The sequence below is a fragment of the Schistocerca americana genome, chromosome 2, assembly GCF_021461395.2.
Source record: "Schistocerca americana isolate TAMUIC-IGC-003095 chromosome 2, iqSchAmer2.1, whole genome shotgun sequence".
In the NCBI taxonomy this organism is placed as follows: Eukaryota; Metazoa; Arthropoda; class Insecta; order Orthoptera; family Acrididae; genus Schistocerca; species Schistocerca americana.
Window position 1 is genome coordinate 488,794,744 of NC_060120.1, and position 23,498 is coordinate 488,818,241.

The window sequence follows — 23,498 nt, forward strand, 5'->3', positions numbered from 1 at the left end:
AATGCCATCCTCCAGTGGAACTGCAGCGGTTTTTACCACCATCTAGCTGAGCTCCGACAACTTATCAGCCTTCACCCTTTCTTCTGCATTGCTCTTCAGGAAACTTGGTTTCCAGCAATGCGAACCCCCGCCCTCCGTGGCTATCGGGGTTATTATAAGAACCGGGCAGCTTATGAAAGGGTGTCTGGTGGCGTCTGCATATATGTCCTTAACTCTCTTCACAGCGAGTTTGTACCTCTACAAACAGCTTTAGAGGCTGTCGCTGTTCGGCCACAGGCTATTACCGTCTGCAGTATTTACCTTCTACCGGATGGTGCTGTCGCGCAGCATGTCCTGGCTGCTCTGATAGCGCAACTGCCGCCACCTTTCTTGTTGCTGGGCGATTTCAATGCCCACAACCCTCTATGGGGTGGGACTGTCTCCGAAGACCGTGGTCGTGCCGTGGAGCATTTGTTGGCTCAGCTCGACCTTAGCCTCTTGAACACCGGTGCTCCCACGCATTTCAGTGTGGCCCATGGCTCGTTCTCGGCCATCGATCTCTCTCTTTGCAGCCCCTGACTTGTCCCATCCCTCCACTGGAGAGTGCATACTGACCTGTGTGGTAGTGACCATTTTCCCATCTATTTGTCACTGCCCCAGTGTCATTCTTCTGGGCGTCTGCCCCGCTGGGCTCTCCACAGGGCTGACTGGCCGGGTTTTACTTCCGCGGCAACCATTGAGTCTCCCCCACAGGGTGACATTGACGAGGTGGTCCGTGTCTTAACCACGTCGATCATTTCGGCGGCTGAAGCTGCCATCCCCCGCTCTTCTGGACTCCCTCGGAGGAAGGCTGTACCCTGGTGGTCGCCGGAGATTGCTGAGGCTATTCGCGACCGTAGGCGGGCCCTCCAGCGTCATAGGCGGCACCCGTCTCTCGAGACCCTCATCGCCTTTAAGAGGCTCCGTGCCTTCGCCCGTCGTCTTATAACACGGCGTAATCAGGAGTGCTGGGAGCGGTATGTCTCATCCTTGGGCTCCCGTGTCTCCCCCTCGCTCGTGTGGTCCCGGATATGGCGGATTTATGGACACCAGACCCCTATGGGTGTCCCTGGGATCTCCTTGGACGGCGCTGTCTGTACGGACGCTGCCGCCATTGCTGAACACCTTGCTGCGCACTTTGCTAAGAGCTCTGCGACTGCAACTTATCCCCCCCGCCTTTCGCTCTCTCAAGGAGCGAGCTGAGCAGACGCCGTTATCGTTCCGCACACGTTGTTCTGAAAAATACAACGCTCCTTTCAGCGAGAGGGAATTCCTCGCTGCCCTCGCCGATTGCCCTGATACAGCACCAGGACCAGACTGCATCCACGCACAGATGCTGAAGCATCTCTCCAGGGACTGCCAGAGACACATCCTCACCATCTTTAACCGCATTTGGAGCGAGGGCGTGTTCCCATCGCAATGGCGAGAGGGTCTTATTGTCCCCATCTTGAAGCCCGGTGCGGACCCACTGGCGGTGGACAGCTATCGTCCCATTACCCTCACCAACGTTTTGTGCAAATTGCTCGAATGTATGGTGGGGCGGCGTTTGTGTTGGGTCCTTGAGTCGCGCGGTCTCCTCGCTCCATCCCAGGGTGGCTTCCATCGGGGCCGGTCTGCCACGGACAATTTGGTGCGGCTGGAATCTGCTATTCGTACAGCCTTTGCCCGACGTCAGCATCTCTTTGCTGTATTTTTCGATCTGCGGAAGGCGTATGACACCACATGGAGGCATCACATCCTCGCCACGTTGCATGAGTGGGGTCTTCGTGGTCGGCTCCCGGCTTTTCTTCAAACCTTTTGATTGCGCCGCTCTTTCCGGGTGCAAGTCGGTGCCGCCTCTAGTTCATCTTATATACAGGAAAATGGGGTCCCGCAGGGCTAGGTGTTGAGCGTCTCCTTATTTCTAGTGGCCATTAATGGTCTGGCTGCAGCCATGGGATCGTCGGTGTCTCCTTCTTTGTATGCCGACGACTTCTGCATCTCATTTAGCTCCACGACTACGGGAGTCGCCGAACGCAGGCTGCAAGTCGCCGTTCGCAAGGCAGCATCATGGGCTCTGACTCATGGTTTTCAGTTCTCTGCAGCCAAGACTCGAGTTATGCACTTCTGCAGGCGTCGGACGGTCCACCCTCATCCTGAACTTTACCTCGACGGCCACCTGCTTGGAATGGCGGACACTTGCCGCTTCTTGGGACTCGTGTTTGATGCCCGGTTCACATGGGTTCCTCATATTACTCAGCTGAAGCAAAAATGCTGGCGGCACCTCAACGCCCTCCGCTGCCTTAGCCACACGTCTTGGGGTGCAGATCGCTGCACGCTGCTGCGATTGTACAGAGCCCTTGTGCAGTCCCGGCTTGATTATGGGAGCCTGGCCTATGGGTCTGCATCACCCTCAGTGTTGAAGTTGTTAGACCCCATACACCACTGTGGGGTTTGGCTTGCAACTGGCGCTTTTCGTACGAGCCCCGTGGATAGTCTACTGGTGGAGGCCAGGGTGCCCCCGCTGCGGATTCGCCGCCATCGACTGCTCGCCGACTATGCTGTCCACGTGCATTGCTCACCGGGCCATCCCAATCATCGCCTGCTTTTCCCTGCCATGGTCCTCCATCTGCCCGAACGGCGACCTAGGTCTGGGCTTTCCATAGCTGTCCGCATCCAGTCCCTGCTGTCGGAACTGGGGTCATTCCCTTTTCTGCCTCCCTTCCAGGTCTGTGCACCTACGCCTCCCTGGTGTTTGCCCCGTCAGTCTGGACTTGGCACAGGGACCCAAGGACTCGGTTCCGCCTGTGGTCCTCCGTCGCCGTTTCCTTGCGCTCCTCGCCTCATTTTCGGGCTGTGAGACTGTCTACACTGATGGTTCCCTGGTTGATGGTCGCACTGCCTATGCTTTTGCTCACGCTGCCCATGTTGAACAGCGCTCCTTGCCGGCTGGCTGCAGTATTTTTACTGCCGAGTTGGTGGCCATATTGCACGCTCTTGAGCATATGCGTTGCTGCTCAAGTACGTCCATCGTCATCTGCAGTGACTCCCTGAGCAGCCTCCAGGCCATCGACCGCTGCTATCCCTCTTCTCCTCTGGTGTCCTCTATTCGGGAGTCTGTTTCCGCCATTACCCGCTCTGGTCGTTCGGTGGTCTTCATTTGGACGCCAGGTCGCGTCGGCATCCCGGGGAATGAACGTGTCGACAGGCTGGCCAAAGGGGCGATCGACGCACCAGCTTTGGAGATCGGCCTCCCGGCTCGTGATCAGCGGTTGGTGTTGCGCCGTCAGGTGCTTGGGATGTGGGCTGCTGAGTGGCGTGGCCTGACATCCCCCAATAAACTGCAGGCTGAAGGAGATGACCGATGTGTGGCGGTTCTCCCTGCGGGCTTCTCGCAGGGACTCTGTAATCCTGCGTCGGCTCCGCATCGGCCATACCTACCTGGCGCATGGCCATCTTTTGCGTCAGGAGGATCCCCCCATGTGTCGGTGTGGGTCCCGGCTGACGGTCGCCCACATTTTGCTGGAGTGTCCCCGACTGCGCAATCTCCCGGGCACTTTGCCTCTGGTTTTATGCGACGATGCCTCCATGGCTGATGACGTTTTAAATTTTATCCGTGGTAGTCCTTTTTATGGTTCCATTTAGGGCGGTCCTGCCCCTTTCCCTTTCTGTGTCTGTTGTCCTCGAGTCTCTCATATTTGATTGCAGGTTTTAGTGTGTAGTCCGATGGTTGACTCTTTCCCTTTTTTTGTTCTTGTGGTCAGTCAACCAGTCTCCGGCCATCTTCTTTTCTTCTGTTACTTTCTGTCTGGTGTTTATCTGTACTCTTCTTGTCTGTAGTGTTCGTTGCCTAATTTGTGTTCTTTTAGTGCCTGGGGGGAGTTTCCTTCCCCTTGGGGTTTTACCTGCTCCGCGAATTTATGTCTCGCCTGTTTTTGGAATGGGGCACTGATGACCTTAGCTGTTTAGTCCCCCTTAAACATCCCAATAACCACCACCACCACCCAATCCCCTTAAAGATTTTGCTATCATCCTGACCAATTTACCCTTCCCTTTCCTGTTGAGATGCAGGCCAAGCCTTGTGAAGTCCCAACTACCAATAGCACCAACAGGAACCAAACAGATGCCTGTCCAAGTAGCCACCCAAAGCAGCTCCATATTGACCCTCCTGACAGAGCTGTTCAGTTGGGCTCGAGCATACCACATGACAGCAGGATGTCAATTTTCAATGATGTAGCTTCTGTAAGTGACAGTGTTATGACTGATAATTCACAAGTTGGATATACTTTCAACAATCACTTCTTAAATGTAGTAGCAAAAGGATTAAAAGTTTAAGTTTGAAGAAGCAAGAGAATATATTTAAAATGTCATTTGACAATACTTTAAGTAAGTGGAAGTAGCGTCAATATTCTTCGCTGAAATTAATAGAATTACAAAAATTCTGGAAAACAAAAGCTCATGTGGTGTTGATGGAATTTCAAACAGAATTCTGAAAAGCTGATGGAATTTCAAACAGAATTCTGAAAAGCTGTTCCAACTTAATATGTATTGTCCTTAGTGATACGTGCAATGCTTTACTGATGCATAGAATTTTTACATATATTCAGTTTGCAGCCTACCCATTACCTAGACAATATGCCCTTCATAGCTGCAACTCTGTCGAATCTGGCTGAAAAGTTGGTGGTGGTGATTATATACTACTAATAATGTAGTCCACACTGAAAATTTGCAGTAAACACTTTACTTGCACTTACATGTTGAATAAACTTCTGCTTATGGCCATATTGAGTCTCATCTATTATAATTACAGTACAAATAAATGGAAAGCCACAAGCTATAGTGAGTGATATCCAACAATATGTAACATTTAGTAACTTGACACTATCATAGTTAAACATTGAAGTCCATGTATGGCAAACATGCATAATTAACAGTCACTGAATAAAGTTCTTAAATCACTGTCCATGAAATATAATATTTATATCAATACAAAAACTTCATGCACAGCAAATAACTATTGGAAGTACAACTGTTTGTAGTCTGATCCTATTGTCACAGTAGATGATGGTCATTATTGAAGTTTTACACTGCAATGAAAATAATTACCAAATTCACAGTCAGTCATTGAAGACCATCACTAAATCATGACGGGAAAATCCCAAACACAAAATTTAAATAAAACACTGTAAACTTTCCACCTGATAATCTGCACTAAATCATCTGCAATACATTTCCCCATATTGGGGGGCATAGGCTTTTCTCCTTTCAAACTCACCACAGACTTAAAATGGCTTCCAACGTGCCTTAATAATTAAAACTGAAGTTAGCTGTTGTTGTTTACTGGATTTTTACAAATTAAAATTAAAGATTTACTTTTCCGAGTAACTGAATAGTAGATGATGATCCTTTTTGACAAGGACTTTCAGATATAGAATAATTTCTGTTGAGTTTATGCTGGTTAGTTATTACTCCAGAATTAAATGAGTGCAAGTGTTGCTAACATATTTCTGTTGCTGACTGTATGAATGCCTTATTTATTTCTATATATTTTTCATCTACTTTATCAGGAAGCCACTATTCAGGTATACGTTTACATATGAACAACGATAACAAAATCTGAAATTAAAGATTCTTTTTTGTAATAAATATGGAAAGGAAAGCAATAGATGATAAAATTAAGTTGGATAAGCCCTGATGCAATATTTGAGATTTGTAGGTGTTGTGCACATATGATGTAAATGACAGTATAGAATAAATCTCAGGATTTTCAAGGAAAAAAAGTAAAAATAATTTGGGGAGGAAGAAAAACTTAGCAGCTGGAAAGAATCCACCAGCTTTAGGGCAAATTGTATCACCAGTTGGTAGTTTTTGTGATCTTTCGTAGGAGTTTAATTGTGTAGATCATGTTGCACTCATAGAAAAACTTGAGTTTTATGGAATTGGTGGCTTTCTACACAGCTGGTTTGCATCATACTTAACAGACAGAATGCAAAAGGTTGTGTTGATTAATTCAAACAATGTTGGAAGGGTAGAAAATTTAGTGACCGAGGAGAAATTACAAAGGCAGTCCCACAGGGTGTCAATTTTGGGTCTACTGCTATTCCTTTTATACAGGTTGAATCATCCAAAACTTGCACCACAAACACTGCGAAAATGGAAAGTACTACTGATGTGCTGTTTTCACAGAATGGATTGGTAGTCAGTGGCTCACAGTGTTAGCCAATCAACAGATTGTGGTAATACTTAGAAAGTGTATTTTTGTGCAAACATACACTTTTTAAATGGAACAATGCCTATTGACATTAACAATATACAAGTAGGATAAATTAGAATGTCACGGGTGTGCATTGCAGGATCCTAGTGTGTGTCATTTACAAGGTATCGTATGTTTAAAAGTTCCCATACCAACACTTGTACAATACCTGTGGTATCGCGAGCCAAAGAACAACACGTGCATACACTAGATGTGCGGATTCGGACAGTAATGAGACAGTTGACCATCACAGCTTGTGTTCAAAACGACCACCAGCAGTGGCAATACATGCTTCCAGTCTGGCACAGAAAGATGCTGCACATGTGCTAGCATTTCAGTGAAGACGTACAACCAGGCTGCAGCATTACATCATTGAATGTGGTTGATATGCCATTGTAGACAGCATCTTTCAGCTTTGTCCAAAGAAAAAGGTCTACGTGCTGTAAATTCTGGAAAGAAACCAGCCAAGGAACAGGTCCTCTGTGTCCAACCAAACAATTTGGAAACAATTCATGAAGACATGCTGTAGTACTTTGTGCACTATGGGCTGGAGAGCCATAATGTTGGTACCACAGCTTAGTCTGTAGAGGTACATCTTCTAGCATCCGCAGAAGGTGATCTATTGGGAGCTGTGATACTTTTCTGCATTCAGTGTTATGTTGTGGAAAACAGACCTATGAGCTGATGGTTCACTATCCCACAGCACGAATTTGCACTCCATGGATGCTGATATTCCACCTGACAAAGCCAACAGGGATTGTCAACAGACCAGTAGTATGTGTGTTTGAGCAGTTTCAGTCCATGATTGGTAAATGTGACTTCATCACTAAACAAGGCACATAATACATCTGGAATATCCTGTCATGAAGTCCATGTACAAAAGTTAACATGAGTCTCGTAATTGTTTCCATGCAGCTCTTGGTGGAGAGAGATGTGACAGGCATGGTACCTATGTTGACAGAGAATGCATAGGACACTTGCCTGACTCTTGCCATTTCCTCGTACAATTGTATAGGAGCTAAGGTACAGATCAACTACAACAGCAACAAAAACATTAACTTGCCCCTCTTCTGTCATCACTTGTTTCCTTCTGTTATATTGTCTAGCTGGTACACTACCACTATGACATAACTGGCTGAAGAAATTCATAAAATAATTGCCAAGTTGGTTGATGTCTATTGGGATATTGTGCCACATACACTGTATAAGAATAAACTGCGTTCTTCCTACACTCTCCATACACCATGAGTATCTTAACCTTTCTAACCTGACAAATCTCATCATCCACTCACAACCTATTGCTTAGACTGTCATACACTAACTGACTGGCAAGTCACAATGTACTCATGGAACACACAAGCACACTAAGTAAACATAACCGCAGCGTACCTAGCAACTACGCAGGTTGACTGGTACAAACAAGTGCTGGTTGGGAATTTTTCAAAATACAATATCTCATAAACAGCTCACACTAGAATCCTGCAACAAGCACTACTGACATTCTAATTTACCCTACACTTTTAATTTTTTAATGTCAATAGGCATTGTTCCATTAACAAAAGTATATGTTTGCACAAGAAATAAACTTTCTAAGTATTATTCCAATCTGTTTATTGGCTAAAAATACAAGCCCCTGAATACCAATTCATTCCGTGAAAACTGCACATCAATAGCACTTTCCATTTCTTTGAGTTTTGGGTGATTCACCTTGTGTGTGACTGACCTTCCAATTAACATTAAACAAGCAGAATTGGTACTTTTTGCAGATGATAGTAGTGTTATTGTAAATCCCAGTAGAGTGAAAGCAACAGAAGAGATGGTAAATAATATAAGAATTATAAAGTAGTTTGCAGAAAATTGACTTTCCCAAAATTTTGAAAAACACACTATATTCAGTACTGTACAACAAATAATCATGCCAACAATTCATATAGCACATGAACAGGAGTCAGTAAATAGGATAGAATGCTCGAAATTTTTGGGTGTACATACTGATAAAAACTTGAACTGGAAGAAGAAGCATATTACTTGGCTTCTCAAACAATTAAGTTCAGCTTCTTTTTCTCTTCATGTAATTGCTAATCTTGGAAGCAAACAAATCAAGCTCCTGACATATTTTGCATATTTCCACTGAATAATGTCTTATGGAGTAATTTTCTGGGATACCTCACCACTTGGAAAGAAGGTATTGATTGCACAAAAGCGAGCAGTAAGAATAATATGTGGTGTTTACCCATGGATGTCACGTAGGTTCCTCTTTGAGGAGCTAACCATTTTATCTGTGCTGTCACAATACATTTATTCGCTAATGAAAGGCATCATAAATAATCTAAACAATGTGAGAAAAACAATTATGTCTCTCTTCAATACTAGAGAGGAAAATAACCTTTATTACCCATTAGTAAAACTGTCAGAGTCTCAGAAAGGAGTTCAGTATGTAGCAACAAAAATTTTTGATCATTTGCACACTAATAAAACATGTCTAACAGATAGCAAAACAAACAAGTTTTAAGTCTAACTTGAAATCATTTCTCCTGGACAAATGCTCCTATCCCATTGATGGATTTGTTCTTACAAACTGGTAGCCAGCAGAAAAAGAAATAAGTTGTTTCTGAGAGTACCTACGTGAGAAGGACTAAAAATGTGTTGATTAATATTAACATGAATCATGTATACATATAGTGTAAACTGTCTCATTTCATGTAATTTTCATAAAAGGATCATTCAAAAGATATTTTGATAAAATAAATCATTCAAATTATCTACAGAACATGTAACTAACTCCCAGCATATCCCAGCTGCCTTCCATCTGTGATACAGCGAAACATTGCCTCTGTTCCAAGTCATCTCTATCCCAGTTTCACCAGTCGTATTTCTTTCTTCTTCTTTTTCCTTTGTTATTTCTTCTGCTAAATTTTTCTTTAATGTTCCTCCATTGTTACCAGACACATTAACTTCCTTCCAAGTCATTATTCCTACTGTACCATTACCATTTCTTTTGTAAGAATGTCATTACTTCCTTTTTACAGGAACAATATACTTATTATGTTCATTAGTATAGCTGCTGTTAAGCTGTGGAAAATCCAGGATGGAATAACAGCTGTATGAATTATGGTAGATTGATACTTATCACATAAAGGAGATACTGAGTGGCAGGCATGCACATTTAAAAGTAGACTGTTGATATTATTTGGCTATTGCACACAGACTGTCATCAGATGAAGGAGTGTATGCACAGCTTTCGCATACATGTCTGCTGTCATCTCAAAGTGCCATGGCTCCACTCTACTTTTAAATCTGCCTGTATGCCGTTGAGTGCCACCTCTATATAGTGACTATGAGTGTCATTATTCTCATGTGTACATAATATGCTAGCACATTACAATGTCAATTATGAAAGGAATCTGGGTTCCTAGCTAGATATAAGAGAGAGTCAAAGATGCATTACTGTTTGGCATAAAATAAATGCATAGACAAAATATTGATGTGGCACACACAAAAATTAAAAGGAATGAAGAAGAAATGCTGAGATTGTCTGGCAGTAGAGACAACTCTCGTATAAACCAAATCGAGAGGTATCTGCCGTCTTGTTCACTTGAACCTTGAAAATAATGAATGTAACTTTTCTGCTTGAAAGTAGCCTTTTTCTTTATTGGTTTGCTAGTTTTTGTTCATGTTTTTGTTTATATTTGTATGTTTTACTAATTTTTACGACTAATTTGACATTAAGTGGCTATTAGAATACAGTAAAAGTATTCCAGGCAAGATCCTTTTACATTTAGTTAACATGTGTAATTAACAGTCAGTGCAGTATCTCATCCAGGTCATAGTTAAGCTGCAGTAGTTTCCAGTTTCGTAGCTGAACTTTTTAAACAGGTCTGTAAGCACACTGAAATATAATCATAAATCCTTTGTAACATAATGTCCATGCAGAAAGAGTTGCAAGGAGAATATGGCAGAAATTTAATAAGTCTTATGCAGTTAATAAATTAAGCATGACACTCACCTGGTGTGTAAAACAAGTGTCTTTCAATTGGAATACACCATAGGTAGATTCGTAATTAACATTGTACTCAATTTCTTTTATTTGTTTCTTTTTCCCTTAATGCCCATTTTTGTGTCATTGTTAATATCTAGAATATCATTTACAACTTCACTTATGTGTGTCTTCTTTCTTTTCTAGATTATCACGTGCCTTGAATGCCACAAGAAGACAATAATTTCTTCCAAGAAGCCATTCACCAATTTGTACAAAGCTAAAGAATCGGAATCAGCCCCTGAATATAATGAAACACAGACACCAAGCAAGAAGAAAAAGAAAAAGAAACGTGATCCATTTGCTGGGCTAAAACCCTCTGTTTGCACCCCTCTTTCCACCAAAATTAAGAACAGTCCAGTAGGAATTTCTAGTCCTGCGCGGAAAATAAATTCGAAAAGTTCAACTGCTGGAAGTGTTTCTGTGAGACAAAAGAGTACTCCTCTTAGTACCAAGACTGGTTACAAAAGTAGAATAAAGAACACAAATACTCTGCAAAAACTTCTAGCAAATAGCTCTAAAAAGCAAAAAGTGTCTTCACTGAAAGTGTTCCTGGACTCTGTGACCTGACTGGCTATCTTGCCTCTGTGTATAAAATATAAATATTGAGAGTATTCTTTACATATTCCATTATTGTTGGGTATTGAAAATCCTTCACAAATTTGTGAAATATTGTAAATACTGCTAAAGAAAATTCTAGTTACATTGCAGAAGATAAGCTTGAATGGCTCAGTACACACAATGACAGCTAAGATTAGTATTATGTCTTCACTTTATGAAGTGTTATGGTGCGTAGGCTGATAGAAGTCACTGCATCAATAAAAATCAAAAGGCTGTAAATGACTATGGAATGATATTCTCTCATTTCCAGTTGCTACCAAGCTTAGCTTTCAAAAGTGAGTGCTGGCCCACCAATATTGTTGTAAACATACTGTTTCCAAATTAACTCTGCTGTGCCAGTTTGTGACATGTGAAGCTGTTTGTTATGTATTTATATTGAAAATGAGTGATGGATGTGATGCTACTACATTGAGGCTGACACTCTCAACTATTTCGATGCCTGTCCATGGAAAGAGAGCTGTGATTCAGAACCAGCCTCACAAAATGATGCTAAATGTCATAAAATGCCATGGTGTTAAAAAACAATACAGTGAACTGCTACATCTGCTTGCTCAATCTATAAAGCCTACACAGGAAAAAGCCGGGCTGTCTTAGCTATCCAAGACAAGTATTTTAGTAAGTGCATTTGATTTTTGCCAAATCACTTCACACAGATTCGTCAGAAACAGTCTATAAAGTTTGTAAGGGTGTTTCAAGTTAGATTATGCTGAGAAATACTAATAAAGAAAAAAATTTTATACTTTGTGCTTCTAAGGTATTTAGCATTGAAGTTGGCCAATCAAGCTGTTGTGCACTTACATTCAAGCCGCCTGCTAGATAAAATTAGTGTGAGTTGCAGATAAAATAAGTGTCAGTTGTTCTCATAGCCTAGATGATAGTGCATGAGACTGCACAGCTTCTGGCTCGGGTTCAATCTTTACTATTGTCCCAGATCCAGTCTTTGTTTCAAACTCTTGTTCAGTTTTAGGAAACCAAATGAACACACTTGGTGACACCCTGTCTCCTGCGGCTTGCTTGAATTTGTGCGTGCAACCAGATTGGCTAACTTCAATGCTAATTAACTCAAAATGGTGCAATGCATTAAATTTAATCGTAAAAATCATTTCTCATCACACAAACCCTGCATCATCCTTACAAGCTTTTCAGACAGTTTATGACTATCCTGTACAGAAGTGTAGCTACATATTGTATGGATTATGTGATCTACTATTACCTGATTTATAGATGGAGTCATGAATGGCAGCGGGCCAGTTTAGGCTCGTTCTGTGCATCTGACATGACATGACATCCTTCGACAGCCAATGGACATTCAGTAGTTTTCTCAGCACTCTGCAGTGAAATTTTGGCCATTGCAAGTGTACACTGTGATTGTCAGTTATTTTGTGAATTTTTATTCAGCTTGTTGCGATTTGTCATGGTTGATGGTGGTGGGAAGTGACAAATTCTCCATTAACAAGTGAGAGACATAATTTACAGAATACACACTTTCTTCAAGCACGAAGCAGAAAACAGTGGACCTAACACGAATGTTGGCAGATTTCAGGAACACTATGCAGAAACGAGTGGCATTAGCTCCAGAAGCATTCAGCGGATTGCCAGTGAAGGTAATTCATCAGTCCAGACTGCTAAGGAAACATCACAGTTGTCAGAAGCCTGTTGTGAATTTAGATGATTTTGACAAAGATTTTCTAAAATGGATTGTGCTCAGTATGTATAAGACAGGCAAATTTCTTACTGTCAAAGAAATAACACTGAAAGTGCACGAAACCATAAATTTTAAAGGCAGTGCTACCCATGAAGAACTCTGAAAAACATTAGATTCAACTATGTAAATACGAACAATGGAAGGAAATGTTTCATGGAATATTGTAATATCACTTCTTCAAGGGTGCAGTTTTTAAGTATTATTCTTGAAATACGAAAATTTGGCAATCAGAACATTTTTTACTTGGATGAAACATCCATAAACCAGAATCATCCAAGGAAACTGTTATGGTTCGGGTGGCTTTAAAGTACCAGTTCATAAAGATGGGCAAATAATTGTGCTTCACACTGCTTATGCTTCCAGATTCATTCCAGAAAGCAAATAAGTGATCTGGACAAAAAAGAGCAATTCAGGGGATTACAATTCTGAAATGAACTCTGAGACATTTATATTATGATTTAGGAAACAATTTCTCCCTTGCCTGAAAACTCAGCTATTATTATGGACAATGCGAGTTATCATTTAGTTGTTTAAAAGGCTCCCAGAACAGGTACAAAGGCCGATATCATGCTGTGGCTTGCAAGTAAAAAGATACCGAACACTGCCAACCAAACTCAGGCTGAATTAGCCTTCATAAGCCTTGAGTAAATGTTTATGAGATCGACTGTATTGTGCAAGAACATGGATGTAAAGTTTTGCATTTCCCACCATATTATTGCCAGTACAATCCAATAGAGCTCATATGGGCATAAGTAAAAGGAATATGTCACAGAACAAAATATAACATTTAAAACTGCTGACACAGAAAGGCATTTGCACGAAGCGCTTGGTAGCATAACTCCTTCAGCGTGGGCTGAATGTGTTTGGCACACAGAATGGCTACAGGAGGAGGACATGGAGAGGGAAATTTTAATTGACAATCTGCTTGATCCCATCATCATCACTCTAAGACCGGATGAGTCAGATGCTGACAAGAAATTGAGTAATGTAGATGATGACAGTCGCGGCAATTGAAAACAATGAAAAGTGAGGCACACATAACAATATTCATGTAGTCTTTTTTTCTATAGCTTCTCTTCCACACTCACAGCTTTGCTGGTAATATTGAGATATATTCTGTCTTTTGCAACTGTAATAAAAGTCTTATTTATATCAGATGTGTTTTGCTTTATTTTGAAGCATCTTCAGTGGACCATATTTTGGCTTCTATATTGCCAACCCACGTGATTACCTGTCGTAGTTTTGTGCATTGCTGCGGTGCTAAGATTGTATTCAACATTTGTCTCGATTGATCTATATTTTAGCAAGTAATTGCTGCTTGTGTAAGACAGTCACACTCAAAGAAGTTTGTTTTTGAGAAAATTGCACTTCACTGACACTCATTGTATTTTAGTTTTTATGAGTCCACAATTCACTTTAAGTACTTTGTTTTGATTGAGGATGCTTTAAAATAAAGCAAAATATGTCTGGTCTAAGTAAAACATTAATTACAGTCACAAAAGATGGAAAATTTTCCAATGCTACAGATAATATTCTTGTGGTATTAAAATTATCCTCTTCAGAATGTTATGCAATGTGTAATTTGCGGTAGACTGTGTCCATATTGGCAGTAGTTACGCGCTGCACATGGCAGCAATTTTTTATTGTTTTATGAAAATAGTTATCTCTAAACTTTAATTTTGCCTTTGGGTACAAGCTTTTATACTTCAACATATGTAAAAGTTCGGGACAAAGCACAAATTGCAACTTGCTGTGCCAGACAACTTTCCATATCTTATTCCTTTCAATGTGGTCATCTCTTGTGGTAGTCATGTGGTGGTGAAGCTTATGAACTTTTTGGCATCTACATCTCTATGTGTGTACCGCACCTGTTGTTTGCAACTGGCAATGCTGCAATCTCTGTCTGTGCCTTTACATTGAGCAGACCTACATGGCCCGCTGTCATTTATGGATTCAGCTATAGTGAACAATGATGTCAAAGTTTCTGCATTGGAGCTTTCTTCTCTTTTCATTCTTTAAAAGAGTTGTTGGTAAAATACAGCATGCGTTAAATTACTTTAACAGTTGTGTCATAAGAGATACTGTGCCTGACTTTTATGCTTTACAAAAAGTGGTATCAAATGACAGAAAATTGTTGCTGGTCTTACAGTGAAAGGTTGGATGAAGCTATGGTACTTACTGTGGGAAAAAAACACACATCTACAGTTTGGGGCTAAATCTATGCAAGGGGCATCCACCATAGCCAAAAGAATTCCATGAATTTTGAAAAATGGTTTCAGGAACAAGTATGGCTGAACCTTCCTCACAGGTGGTGATTGTAGTGAACAGTGCACTGCATTATAATAGGCAGCTCGACAAAACAACGGTAAGATGTGGCTGTGATGGAGTGGCTGCACAAGAGGTCACCTGCAATGATAGCATGAGAAAGAAAACTCTCTTCTTCCTCATTCCGCTACACAAACCAGTGGAGAAATTGTATGCCATTGATGAAATGAGTTTAATTTAAGGTCATAAAGCTGTCCACTTACTGCAATTGGCTTGGGCAAAAATTAAGAGACATTTCAGAGAAAATAATGTAATTGGGGACATTTCCAATGAAAATCTACAGAAACTTGTACATGCTTTCCTTCAATCTGGCACTGCAGTGGACTAGGTAGGCTATTGTAATAAGATAGAACCCTTAGAAATGAAGTTTTAGGTGAATAGTGGCATTACGGAAGCTGCCATTGCTACAACTGTTCATGAGGGCACTGCTCATTTGAAAGATGATGAATTGGAACAATCCAGGATCGATGAATGTGTTGTTGGTAGTCCAGGGGAAACTAATAGCCTAGGGTGTATCTGTCCCAGTATGTTATGTTTCAATGTGTTCCAGTTTTCAGGTTGAATGCAATTAGATATTTTCTGGAAGAAAAAGAAACTCATTGTTAGTCTGTAAGCGAAGATCTGACAAAAATGCTATGACAGTATTTCATATGAATAAAATAAAATTTGTAAGACAAAAAAATATGCATTTTTAGTAGTAGCAAAGTGGCTTTCAGAGCCATTGAAAGCATTTCTAATTCAAATACATATAACATTTCTGTAGTCTTGAATTGTGTTACATCTGCTTTTGTCTATGAGTATGAAGACATTCTAACTACACTTGGCTAGGATGCCTGCGCAAAACAGCTGTCTGTACTGACTCAGGCCATTGCGTCATTCCATGTCAATTCAACCAATTTGAGAAAATGTTCCAGCTCATAGTCTCATATTTGGCTGAAATTTAGCACACCAATGCTACCAAGTGTGGAACACTCATGTACAAAATTTTAAGTTCCCCTGCCAATTAGTTCCAGAATTATGGCTTGTGAAAGAAGGTGGCGTGACCCGGAAATTGCAACCCGCATCTGGCAATCTATCTTCAGACCCAACTTCAGGTCTTAATAACTTTGGAACTATTTCGCACAGTCCAGTGAAATTTTTACAACCCAGTAACATCCACTTAGAGAACACACACTATGAATCAAAACACCAACAACATATTTCTGAGTGAAAATAAATATTCCAAAATGTGATTAAAAAAATGTAATACGTTAAAAGGTACATATTGTAGGAGCCCTCTATGCCAAATACAATTCACTCTAAAAGGGTATAAATTTTTTTGTGGTAAGCTTAATGTGGCCTAACACACACAGAACTCATCTTGCCCTATCAGTCACACAAACAGAGTTACATGCACACGAAAATACAAAAATTTGAAAAATTCCCTGAAAAACATGGATTTTCTAAGTGCGGTAGCACAAAAGGGACAAGTGATATCCAAGCCAAATTTCAAACACTGCATAAGTAGACTATAATATTATATGTGGCAAAATTTCAACTTGTTATTGCAAGGCATTTGCGTACAATAAAAGTTGACAGAGCTGTATTTGGTTACATTTCTTTTAACACGATTTAGCAAGTAATAGTGATGATGCACACAGCTTGTTTCAGATAAAGCTGCAGCAATTGTTGGGAACCATAGGCAACAGAAAGTTTAAACAATGGTAGTTTTCAGGGACAGAATGAGTCATTGTTAGGCAGGAGCAACAAAGGAAACAAGCAACAATTACAGGTTACTCAGGTTTTTAAGATTGTATTTCAGACTGGTCAGTACTGTTGTGGAAAGTCAGTGTGGAGGCAGAAGAGTATACTAGTGGTGCTTTTGTTCAAACAAGTTGCAGTATTGGTAGAGCACAAGCATCTGACTGTAATAAAACAACATATGGAACAAAATGTAGCATTCGCTTTGTACTGTATGATCTGGATGAATCGGACCAAGATTTGTTGCTATGAAGATCCGGGATACACCCTGTGGGCACAAGAACTACAGTTCCAGGAAACTTTAGTGTAGCACAATCTCATGAATTTATTTTTGGATTAAAAGTATTTTCTGTTGGTACGAATTATGGTAAAAGATTTAAGAAAACAGAAAATAATATATATTTTACTGGTGTTTTACCCACTCAACATTAAACTATAGACATGGGTGTTAAATATTCTTGTACCATTTGTTATTAGTTGGTCAGTAAGATATTCTAACTGCAGCAGGTGCCTGGAATACATAGTATTTATTGTTGGCAAGCTTCCATCCTTGACATAAAGTATCACAGACGCTTGCATTGTTTTGTTACATTCAAACAATGTGCAAGGTGAATGATGATCGAGAATAACTGGCCGGAAAAATAAAGGGTGAAATTACGTAATACAGCAGAGATGAAATGTATTCATACATTTATTGACTCTGATAAACCGAATTATTCAGATCATAACTACACACATACCAACAGCTTTTAAACAGTTCCTCTAAAACTCCTACAATCTTTCCAAATTGTGTACTCTACTACTTATGAGCCCCCTCATTTTGCCCAAATGGAACTGACTACTCACTATATTTCTGTAACATTGTGTACTACCATTAGATTCCTACACTTATATTCTTAGTCTTAGAGTTGTCCCCTACTGCCGCTCATTCATTATTTATAATCAAGGCTACTTGAGGCAAAAGTTATCTGGATCTGCTCTCGTTTATATCTCAAATGCAAGTGCTACTGATCATTCTCTTCGAGATTTGACATTTTTGACCACAATGAAAAGTAAAGTTAATTTCTTCCAGCATTTAACAGAAACCACATTCAGATATTCAGCAACTCCTATGCTTTAAAACTGCATGTCTTGGAAAATTTCTAAGTTGTGTAATGCCACCATCATAGCCTTATGTTCTCCTGTACAACAACTGTTAATTAAGCAAAACAGGAGATGGCTATCTTTAATGCTAATGCACAGATTGTTGCACTCTTTCCAACTTTAAAAGTTTCACATAGAAAAACCTGAAATCCTAATCTGGATAAGCACTTTGATACACAGTCCCATTCAGATTGCACTTTACCTGTTATAAATTGTTGTTATTGTTTATTATTAATGTCACTGAAGTAAAGTGCCATAGTGAGGGATGACTGGAAACAGTTGTAATGCCATTGATCTAAAGTAATTCAGTAACTAATACAGGTTTGTGTGTGGCACTGTCCAGATGCCTGTGCATAACAGGCAATTAAACTATTTTCGAGAAATCAAAGCAACTGATAGTGGAATCAATATACACTTTATTTGACTAGTTACTCATATTTTGGTATAAAACCCCCTTAAATACAATAAAGTGTCATTGCAGACATTCTGTGATATTTAGAAAATGGTTCAAAATTTTACTGTCTGTACTAGTAAAAGGTTATACATTATTTTTATAAAAAACAGATCTGTCCAAAAATACTCTTGTCCAATGATCTCTCATTTGCCTCTGGTGTCTGCTCTGTTTGGTTTCTCTGGCACACCACCTGTCCTGTCCTATCAGTAGAAAAACCTCCAGATCCCACAGTCAACCATCTTGACAATTGACTGATGTGAATAGTCATTTGGCCAAGCTTTCAGAAATTCGGCATGTTGTCATCCTCCTGTTTATCATCTTGATAGGCCTTGTTTTGCCTTTAATTACTTGGCAGAAATTGTGACATTTGGCTTTCATCTATTACATTGGCTCAGTTCTGGTTTCTGAAAATTAAAAAAAAGAAATCATCATTTTTGTACGTCAGGCTTTTTTTGGTAATGTTTGAAGTTAGCACAGTTTTTGTGTTGAACCTTGCTCTATAACTGTCTTCTCTCATTTTGCTGCACCTTTGTACTTATTTATTTTTATTTATTTATTTATTTCGAGTTCAGTAGATCCATATGAGAATATATCTGTGGATATAGAATGAGTCAAATTTTTACTAATTATTGTTTAGTGCGCACGTACATTGTTCTTATGATACAAATAACAGGAACAGATTAGCTAACACATAACTTTATGTATGAGTTATCATACTTGACTTCCGAATGAATATACAGTTATACATACAGATATACATACAATTTTTAAATTACCCTGTAGATGGACAAAGAATGATGATTAAGGCACAAAAATAGACTTAAGCATACTCAGGAGGTATTATTCATTTTGGCTTAGAAATTCATCTATACTGTTACATCACATTTATTATCATTTTCCATGAATCCTGTGGGGGTTTTTTTTTTGTGTGTATATACGGGGGCCGTTCAGAAAGTAACCTCCGGTTGATTTAAAAAAATACACCAAGTTAAATAAAAATATTTTAATATATACATCTTACAACTACATCTTTGCACTATTTTTCTACATAGTCTCCATAGCGATTGAGGCACTTATCGTATCTCTTCACAAGCTTTGAAATTCCTTCTGCATAAAAATCACCCGCTTGTGCCTGGAGCCAGCCTGTGACCGCATCTTTGAGCTCTTCGTCGTCATCAAACCGCTGTGACCCGAGCCATTTCTTCAAATGCATGAAGAGGTGATAATCACTTGGCGCCAGGTCTGGGCTGTAAGGTAGATGGTTGATAACGTCCCACTTGAAGGACTCAAGAAGGGCCGTTGTTCTGCGAGCAGAGTGAGGACGGGCGTTATCGTGCAAAAAAACGATACCGGAAGTCAGCATACCACGGCGTTTGTTCTGTATAGCCCGTCGTAACTTTTTTATTGTTTCACAGTACACGTCTTGATTAATGGTCGTACCACGTTCCATGAATTCAACCAACAACACCCCTTTGGCATCCCAAAACACCGTTGCCATCAGTTTTCTGGCAGAAAAATCTTGCGAGGCTTTTCTTGGTTTGGTAGGCGAATTTGAATGTGCCCACATGTTTGATTGTTCTTTTGTCTCAGGGTTCACGATTCTGTTTAACAATGGTTCTCCTTCGTCCTCATAACGTGACAGAAAGTCTAATGCAGAGGCCATTCTTTGAGTTTTGTGGTGGTCGGTAAGAATTTTGGGCACCCATCGTGCACAGAACTTACGGTAACCCAATCTTGCTGTCACTATCTCGTACAAGAGAGTCTTAGAAATCTGTGGAAAACCAGTAGACAACTCCGACATTGAGAAACGTCGATTTTCACGAACTTTTGCATCAACTGTCTGAACGAGTTCGTCAGTCACCAATGATGGTCTACCACTCCTCTCTTCATCATGAACGTTTTCTCGTCCACTTTTAAATAAACGTACCCATTCACGGACAACTCCTTCACTCATAACTCTTGGTCTGTACACGGCGCAAAGCTCACGATGAATAGCTGCTGCAGAATATCCTTTGGCTGTAAAAAACCTTATGACAGCACGCACTTCACATTTGGCGGGGTTTTCTATTGCAGCACACATTTCAAACTGCCACAAAAACTAAACTAGTGCAGGTACGACGTTCACTCGACCACGGCTTGATGCCGACTGACCTGTTGAGTGCGTGAACGCACAGATGGCATCACTACTCCCCCCACAACCCGCACTGTGACCAATCGAAGGTTACTTTCTGAACCGGCCTCGTAGATACATGGATATTGTGCAATTCTAATGCAGACAGAGTTATGAGCTATAATCCTTGTGAAGATATTCATCGATGGAGTAGAAGGTGTTGGCCAACAGGAAGTTCTTTAATTCACCCTGAAACCGATCTTTATCAAACCTTTGTATGCTCTAGTAAGGTATTGAATATATGAGTGCCCATGTATTTGACTCCATTTTGCACTAATGTTAAGCTTTTATAGCCTTTATACAGATTTTTTTGGTTCTGGTATTATAATCATGTTTTGCACTATTTTGTGTAAAAAGAGACATGTTGGAAATCACAAAGGACATCAATGAGTATATGTAATGAAAAGTAGTAGTTAGAATACCAAGTTTCTTAAAGATGTGTCTGCATGACGATCTAGGACTGACACCAGATAAAATTCTAATGATTCATTTCTGAATTTTGAAAATGTTCTCTTTGTGAGAGAGGTTTCCCCAAAAGATGATTCCATAACTCATTAGTGAATGAATGGAAGTAGGCCAAATAAACTAACTTCTTCATTTTTAAATCATCTTTTTTGTCCTATCATGCATACTGCAGATGTAGCTGAACTAAGGCATTTCATTAAGTCTAGAGTGTGAGTTTTCCAGTGGTCAATTTGTAGCCCTAAAAAATTGACACTGTCTACAGCTTTGATTTCATTGTTTGAATACATTATACTTATAGGGTCAGGTAATCTTTGTGAAGTACTAAACTGTATGTACTGGGTCTTGTCAAAATTCAGTGACAATCCATTTGCTGTGAACCACCCATCGATACTTACAAATATTTGATTAGCTAATTGTTCAATGAGATCACAGGTACTAACCTCTTTTTTGTAATAATTTTACGATGTGAAGATAAGTCTGAGTATACACCTAAACTTCATCAAACTGAACTGGTGTTTTTTCAACACTTCTGTGTTAAGTGAATTACAATAATGCCATATGAGCATTCATTTCACTAACTGTTTCGGTTACTGTAGGTGATATGCATATACTCACAACAGTTCACTTCCTTTTGATGAGTGAAGAAATCTTCCTTAGTTTCCTGATTTCGTATTCCTTATTAAATATTTTACAAAACTTGTGATCACTTGATTCACCTTGCTGGCCACTCGCCTGACCACTCGCCTGACCACATACCACACTGGAATACATCTGCAGCTGGCAGGTTGCCACACCCTTAGACATCTCCTACCAAAGCCAGAGACACCCAGACTCTGGTCTTACACACTGCACTGTGTATGTGCCAGACCACAACTGCAGCATTTCCCACTGTGTACTCGAAGAATAACAGCAACATAAACTTTCCTCTGTGCACAGGCGAGAATCTGGTGGGCTCCATGAGAGCTACAGTAATCGCCTGCCAGCAGTGCGTGCAGCCGATAGTGGCACTGCAAGTCATGGCATTACACTTTACACACGCACCTCATGATCCGCAGGGAAACCCGTCCACAGGATTACATAAGTCATAGCGCAGTCACACCTACACACAGTCTCCCCTCTGGGCTTGACGCCAGCTGCTACCCGCTAGCCATCAGGCAGCAGTGACCTTCAACTGGACATCGACCCAGGGATTTCGACGAACACAACAATTGGCCAGCACTCGACAGAACCAGACTGCTGCCAGGATGCCGGCCACGTCACCGACCCAAACAGTGGCCATATCATCAATTAGCATGCCAACCAAACATTGACCCAACACCGATCGAGAACTTACATGGGTAGTTTAAAAAGTTCTTGGAACGGAAAAAAAAGTACTTACATCACTGAAACTTATTTTTCAATGTAGTCTCCTTATAGATCAATGCACTTGGTCCAACGATGTTCCAGTGCCTTGATCCCATCTCAAAAATGAGTTTCCTCCAGGCCTACAAAATAGTTGTCAACTCTGGCTATCAATTCTTCATTTGAAGTCACTCTTTGTCCACCAAGAAAAATTTTCAGTTTTTGCAAGAGATGGAAGTCTGACGGAGCCATAGCAGGTGAATAAGACGGGTGTGGCAACAGTTCATACCTTAGTTAACGTAATTTTGCCCTGGTGACGGCACATGTATGCAGACGCACAGTTTCTTGATGGAAGATGACTTTCTTCCTTGCTAAACCTGCCCTTTTTTCGTGTATCTTTTGTTGTAATTTGTCCAGGAGGCTAGCATAGTATTCTCCAGTAATTGTTTGCCCAATGGGGAGATAATCTACAAACAGAATCCCCTTTGCATCCCAGAACGCTGATGCATGAACTTTCCCTCCGAAGGAATTGTCTTTGCTTTCTTTTGTGGTGGAGAATCAGCATGTTTCCACTGCTTTGACTGTTTTTTGTCTCTGGATTATAGTAGTACACCCAATTTTTATCTGTGGTCACAAACCAGGGCCAAAAAAAAAAAAAAAAAAAAAAAAAACCACCCTCGTTCGTTTCTCCTAAAATGGGCGAAATATTGTTCTGATATGTCCAATCTCATGCGTTTTTGATCCAGTGTCAAGAGTCGCAGCACCTATCTTGCAGATAGAGAAGTGACACATTTTGGCCAACCACTGCATGGATCATCATCTAAGCTCTCCCGACCAAATTTAAATATATTTGTCCACTTGGCAACAGTTTAATATGGAGGAGCAGAGTCCTCCAGTGTATTCTGGAAATCAGCATGAATGTCCTTTGCTTTCATACCTTCCTGTACGAAGTACCTAATCACTGCTCGAATCTGGATTTTTTCCATCTTTGCAAATCACTACACGGAAACAACAACAGAGCCACATCACTGCCACAGCTCTGTTCCGAGAGCACTGACATGGCACATATTTACAGGCTATGGTCCAATGAATATCACGTGACATATTCGTTGCACTAGCGCTGACCTCTCCTGGTGATTCCGAGAACTTTTCAAACCGCCCTCGTTCTTGGACTATTGTGAGAAATCTTTATTCCTACCAAAAGTGGATTTGCTTTCAACCTTCATGCCATAATTGTGAGATGTTCAT

General features: G+C 40.7%; 1 protein-coding gene across 1 annotated transcript in view; it reads left to right on the top strand.

Annotated features, from left to right (window-relative positions):
* The window catches only part of LOC124595999, a 41,462-nt gene extending 30,333 nt beyond the window's left edge, over positions 1-11,129 (top strand). The window contains exon 3 of the mRNA XM_047134945.1: positions 10,434-11,129. Within this exon, the coding sequence (XP_046990901.1) occupies positions 10,434-10,856 (423 nt within the window). The 3' untranslated portion in view covers positions 10,857-11,129. The remainder of the gene's footprint in view (positions 1-10,433) is intronic.
* Positions 11,130-23,498: the final 12,369 nt, after the last annotated feature.